The following is a 5,974-nucleotide window of genomic DNA, read 5'->3' as shown; positions in this document are numbered from 1 at the left end:
CAGACGCTGCCTGGTGCTGCCAGCTACCAGCAGGTCTCTGGGCTGCGCCTGGGCCAGCGCTACACCTTCACCCTCCGCCCACTCCTGGGGAGCGTGCCGGGCGCCGAGACCTCCATCAGCGAGCGCACAGGTATGGTGGGACCACGACAGGGATGGACTGGGCACGTCTCCGCTCTGGTGGTGGCTTCACCCCTTCCCTGCCTGCAGTCTGCAGGGATGCCCGTGGTGACATCGTTTTCCTGGTGCATGGCACCCGTGACAGCTCCTCCAGTGCTGATGCCGTCCGCACCCTCCTCTCCAACACCGTGTCTGCCCTGGGGCACCTGGGCCCAGAGGGCACCCAGGTAGGGGGCTGCCATGGTGGTGGGAACCTCGGGGCATGGGCAGGCAGTGGTACCCACTGCTCCCCTGTGCCCTCGCAGGTGGCTCTGGCCACGTACAGCTACCGCAGCCTGCCCTGGCTGCTCCTCAACCGCTCCAGCGACCTGCCCACCGTGCTGGAGCAGATCCGCACCATGCGCTACGAGGAGCCCAGCGGCAACGCCATCGGTGAGGGGTTACACTGGGAGCCGGGCAGTGGCTGGTGGGATCCCACTGACCACCCCCTTTCTCCTTCTCCCCCTCTAGGGGCAGCCATTGCCTTTGCTAGGACCTACCTGCTGAGCCCTGGCGCGGGGCGCCGGCCCAGCGTGCCAGCGGTGCTGGTGGTCCTGGCCGACGGCCCCTCAGGAGATGATGCCATCGCTGCAGCCAGGGATGTCAAGGCTGGGGGTGAGGATGCATGGGGTCCCAGCGGGGTGTGCAGGGAGTGCTGAGGGTGCTGAGGGTGCTCGTGGCTCAGGTGTCCAGGTGCTGGCGGTGGGCTTGGAGGGAGCGGACCGGGAGCAGCTCCGGCGCATGGTGACCAGTGAGGACCCGCGGTACATCTATCGTGGTGGTGGCAGTGCCCTGGCAGAGCTGGAGGGAGAGCTCACTGACGACCTCTGCACCATCATCTCCACCAGGGTAAAGGGTCAGGGAGCTCTGGGGGGTGCAGAGGGGAGCAGCCCTGTGGGGCTGGGGTCTTCTCCTACCCAGGCTTTTCTTACCTGTGGGTTCACATGGGCTTCTCTTGTCTTGCCAGCCAGAGCTGGAGCCGAGGCCAAAGCCCTGCACTGTGCAGTGCCCCAAGGTGAGCATCCCCGCGCCGTGCTGTACCATACCGTGCTGCACCACGGGGGCTCAGCATGGATCAGGGACTCCCCAGCTTGCTGATGGCAGCAGCACAGTGGGGAGCTGAGCATGGAGGTGCAGCCCCTAACTCCTTCCCTCTGTCCTCTTGCAGGGCGAGAAAGGAGACCGTGGCGAGGCAGTGAGTGCTTTGGTGTCTCCACCACAGCTAGTGGCTCTTGGAGGGGCTGTGTCCCCCAGACTGTGCTAATGCCGGCCTACAGGAGATGCTTACCACTGGCTTTGTTTTCACAGGGACCACAAGGACGAACTGGGCCACCAGGCCCCCCTGGAGAGCCGGTAATATCCTAATGAGGAGGGGGAGGATGGAGGGCAGCTCCCTGGCAGGGCTAGTGACATGGTTCCTGTGCCCCTTTGTCCCACCAGCAGGTGGATGTGCAGCAGGGACCTGTCCAGCCCTCGCTGCAGGGGCAGACAGGGAACATCCCTTGGCCACCACCCACCACCCAGTCTGTCCTCTCTGCTGTCCCTGCAGGGCCGCCATGGGCTGCCTGGCCCTCCAGGACCCCCAGGGCCACAGGGTCTGCCCGGAGAGAACGGCGAGCGGCCAGGCAGGAAGGGGGACAGGGTGAGTACCTCCATCCCCCTTGTCCAGGCACCTCAGGGTCCCTGGGCACAGTGAACTGGCCTCGTGGGGCCTCCCTCTGCCCCTCATCCCTCCCTTCTCCCCCTCCTCACCCAGATTGGAGGGGGAATCTCCCTGGAGAGCCCAAATCCAGCCCCATGCTGCTCCCTCACGCCCCAGCTCAGCATGCAGGGGAAAGCCACTCTGGGACCCGGCTCTGCCATGGGGCTGTCCTGGGCTCCCAGTGCCAGAACTAGCACTGCCTGGGGCAATGGAGGGGACTCTGGCAGTGCTGGGGTACACTAGGTGCTGGTGTGATGCTCCTGTTCCACAGGGATTCCCCGGAGCTGATGGGACACCAGGAAACCCTGGCCGCCCTGGGAATCCCGGATCCCCCGGCCAGCCGGTGAGTGGGGGTGTCCCTTGGGATACTGCTGCATGGTGGGCTCTTCCCATCGCCCTGCCTGCCCTGCCCACTCCCTGAGCCGGCCTCTGCCTACCCTGTCCTTGTGCCAGAGGGCATCCATAGCTGGCAGGGTCACTGCTGTCCCCTGTGCGTGTGTCTCACGCCAAGTACAGTGGGCAGGGACTGTTCATCCCTGCCTTGGCTGGAGCTCCCATCCCATCCCATCCCATCCCATCCCCACTCCCCTGACTGAATTTCTTTCCTGAGCTGTTGTTTTCCAGGGCGCCCAGGGCATCCCTGGCCTCCGAGGGGATCCTGTGAGTATGGCCCCATCGCACCCCAGCCCTGCTCTACCCCCTGCACCCCTTCACTCTCATCTTTTCTTACCAGGGGCCACGGGGGCCGATGGGGCTTTCTGGCCCGAAGGGGGAGAAGGGCGAGCCGGTAGGTGATGAGCATGGGGCTGCCCCATGGGGGTCCATGGGGAGCAGTGGGGACTCTGGTGGGCACATCTCAGCCCCCAGCGCCTCCTGATACTTGGTGTCTGGCGACACCAGGGTCTCCCTGGTCATCTCCCTGATGGGCTCCTGGCCTTGTGGCACTGTGGTCCCTATCCTGCACTGAGAACACAACAGGGCACATGGGGACACTGAAATTTCTTCCCTCTCCTCATTCAGGGAGAAACCAGAGTGATTGGGGATGGAGGACAGGGGATACCAGGCCGGAAAGGGGAGCCGGGCATACCGGTAAGTGTGGGGGTGGTGATGATGAGGGGTCTCCCCCAGCACCCCCAGCCTGTGCCACAGCCCCATCTAACGCAGTACCTCTGTCTTCCAGGGCAGCCCCGGCCCCCCAGGGAGCCCCGGCCCACGGGGGCCCTTTGGTGATCCAGGCCCCCCAGGTCCACTTGGACCTATGGGGCCACCGGGACCTGCAGGGGAGTTTGTGAAGGTACATCACCAGCGGAGCTGCACAGGGACAGCTGGGGGGCTGTGTGGACAGACAGGTGGAGGAACAGCCAGCAGCTCTGAGCTGCTCCCCTGTGCGCTCCTCCTGGTCCCGCTCAGGGGCTGTGCCCCTCACCAGCTGTGCCCACGCACACATACACCCATGTGAGCTGTGCTGGCACTGAGCAGTGTGGGGAGAGGCACATGGCATGCACATGCCTTGATACCACTGGTGATGGGCTGTGTCCAATGTGTTCTCCTTCTGTTTGAGGGGGCATGGGAAGAGCCCAGATCTGTACTTACTTGGGGGTTTTTTTGCCCTTGCAGGGGGAGAAGGGTGACCGAGGGGAGAGGGTGAGTGGTTCTGTGTTTCCCTGGCTCCTCTGCTGTCCTGGACAGAGGTCCCGTGGGTGCCCAAGGGCAGCCCAGTGCGCTGGGAGGGACTGAGCCCTCCAGGGCCATCACACAGGGGCTGATCCCTTTCTCCACAGGGCCCCCCAGGAATTGTGGATGGGACAGCGCCTCGAGGAGAGCCCGGCCTCCCAGTGAGTCTGGTCCCTGGGCCAACGGGGACAGCAGAGGGGAGTGTGGCTGCAGCAGCCTCAGGCCTGAGCTGTGTCCCCGGGGACTGAGATGTGCTCTTCTGCAGGGCCTGCCTGGGGACCCCGGACCCCGAGGACCTGCTGGGGCCCCTGGCCTGAAGGGAGAGAAGGTAAGATGGTGGGGATGCTCCACACTGGGGCTGGACCCTACACTGCTTTTCAGCAGGGATACCCCTCCCCATCTCATGGGCATCCCCATCTCATGAGCATGGCTGTTGCCTTTTCTAACCTCCAGGGTGATGGCAAAGAAGGTTTTCCAGGGCCACCCGGCCGCCCAGGGGACCCAGGAGACCGGGTGAGTTTCCCAAGGTGGTCAGGAGCCAGCCTTGCTGGTGAGACAAGCCCTGAGGGAACCCCAGAGGGCTCCTGCTCCGGTCAGCCTGGGCGTTTGCTCAGCCATGCCGGAGGTGACATCTTCTCCATCCTTGGCAGGGCCCTCAGGGACCACCAGGGGAGCAGGGCAGGAAGGTGAGTGGTGTGGGAACCAAAGGGATGCACTTCAGAAAAGGGGTCTGGGTGCTGCGCTGGGACCTATGGTGGACCCATGGGTCCTGCTGCCCCTGACCCCATCTTCCTCCTGTGCCAGGGAGACCGTGGAGTACCAGGCAAGCTGGGAGAGATGGGCGAGAAGGTGAGACAGTGCTGGAGTGGGACTGTGCCATTTGGGAGCATCAGCAGGTCTGATGTCCCTGTGGCTGGGTGGTGGCTGTATCCAGGGATTGCTGTCAGAGCCCAGTGGTCTCAGATGGGACCTCAAAGGGCCCTGGGGCAGTGTGCGGGGCAGGGACAGTGTGGTGTGGAGGGAGGAAAGCTCCCTGAAACTCCTCTCTGCTTTGCTCTGCAGGGTGATCGTGGCATGCCAGGCCCCGAGGGTGACAAGGTAGGTGGGCTGGGGTGACTGTGGCCATGCTGGGGTGATGCCTCCCCTGTCCTGGAGCAGCTGCCCTGGCATGGGGCGGTAGGATGCCCCTGACATCTTCTTCTTCCTCTCCTCCTCCAGGGTGAAGCAGGAGCCCCAGGGCGCCCAGGGCCATCAGGCAGAGAGGTGAGTCAGAGCAGCGGCCGTGGTGCTGTGGACCTGGCACCCCAGGAGTAAGGAGCTGCCGTGCCCTGGGTGTCCATCCCCAGGCACTGCCAGCCCCCTGAGGTCTCTCCTCTCACTGCAGGGAGCTCCAGGACCAGCTGGCCCCCGGGGGGAGAAGGTGAGGACAAAGAGGGGTCCCAAGGTGGGGCAGGGGGTGCGGGGGAAGGGGTGAGCAATGACACCCATCTCTCTGCAGGGCGATCCAGGATCACCTGGCAAGCCGGTAAGTGATGCTGCCTGGCGGGTCCACCTCTGCCTGCCCCAGCCCCGGGACAGGGAGCCATAGACAGCACCCAGCATGGTCCCCTCTGCTTCTTCCTCAGGCTCCCAGTGTAGCCGGTGTTGAAGGAGAGAAGGTAACCCTGCCCCAGCCGTGCCTCCTGGCCCCACGCTGGCACCCCCTGGGGCACGGCCATGGGCTGTGGTTGGGGGACAGCACAGCTGGGCATCAACCTGAGGGGATGCCCGTGCTGGTCCCCAGGCCTGGTTGTCCCCAGCTACAGTGAGGGGAAGGAGGGTGGTTTGGGAGGGCTGATGGTGCCATTTCATCTGCTCCAGGGTGAAAGAGGCTTCCCAGGACCGGAAGGACCTCCTGGCCCCAAGGGGGACATGGGAGAAAAAGGTGCCCGTGTGAGTACTGCCTGAGGACAGGAGGCACAGGGGACACTGCACAGCCCCCGTGGGCTCACAGTGCATGTGCCGTTGCTCCAAACTGCATCCCTTTGTGTCTAGGGTGCTCCTGGCTTGAGCATCCCAGGGCTGGCTGGACCCAAAGGGGAGCAGGGCGACCGGGTGAGTCTGGGTGTGCCCTGAGGCTCACGGCCCTGGTCCCTCTCTTGGCATGGGCTCATGGCCATGGTCCCTTCCTCAGCACGGGGCCACCCTGGCCTGGTGACATGTGCTCTCCCTCTCCAACAACCAGGGCATCGTTGGCCTCACGGGCAGGAGTGGCCCAAAGGTACTTTTGCTGCAGGAGACGTCACCCCTCTGTCTGTCTGACTGTCTGTCCATCCATCCATTGGGCTCTGGAAGGGCTGTCCAGCATACCATGCTGTGATGCTGCTCCAGGAAGTGGAGGATGCTGTGCTGAGCCCCTCCTCCACCCCCATAGCCCCTGCACTCCCCATGCGCTGCCCTGAC

At 64.4% G+C, this 5,974-nt stretch overlaps 1 protein-coding gene across 1 annotated transcript in view; it reads left to right on the top strand.

Moving 5' to 3' along the window:
* The window catches only part of LOC104547781 (collagen alpha-1(VII) chain-like), a gene marked incomplete at both ends in the record, with an annotated part of 12,662 nt that extends 7,036 nt beyond the window's left edge, over positions 1-5,626 (top strand). The window contains 23 exon segments of the mRNA XM_010193601.1: positions 4-130; positions 208-344; positions 423-549; positions 628-771; positions 842-1,005; positions 1,124-1,171; positions 1,325-1,351; positions 1,706-1,798; positions 2,130-2,201; positions 2,483-2,518; positions 2,592-2,645; positions 2,879-2,947; positions 3,039-3,152; positions 3,476-3,502; positions 3,640-3,693; positions 3,798-3,860; positions 3,986-4,045; positions 4,183-4,218; positions 4,337-4,381; positions 4,595-4,630; positions 4,751-4,795; positions 4,917-4,952; positions 5,567-5,626. Coding sequence (XP_010191903.1) covers positions 4-130; positions 208-344; positions 423-549; positions 628-771; positions 842-1,005; positions 1,124-1,171; positions 1,325-1,351; positions 1,706-1,798; positions 2,130-2,201; positions 2,483-2,518; positions 2,592-2,645; positions 2,879-2,947; positions 3,039-3,152; positions 3,476-3,502; positions 3,640-3,693; positions 3,798-3,860; positions 3,986-4,045; positions 4,183-4,218; positions 4,337-4,381; positions 4,595-4,630; positions 4,751-4,795; positions 4,917-4,952; positions 5,567-5,626 — 1,674 coding nt within the window.
* Positions 5,627-5,974: the final 348 nt, after the last annotated feature.

Source organism: Mesitornis unicolor, unplaced genomic scaffold (assembly GCF_000695765.1).
Source record: "Mesitornis unicolor isolate BGI_N332 unplaced genomic scaffold, ASM69576v1 scaffold34931, whole genome shotgun sequence".
Lineage (NCBI taxonomy): Eukaryota > Metazoa > Chordata > Aves > Mesitornithiformes > Mesitornithidae > Mesitornis > Mesitornis unicolor.
This window is presented reverse-complemented; position numbering and strand designations above follow the sequence as displayed.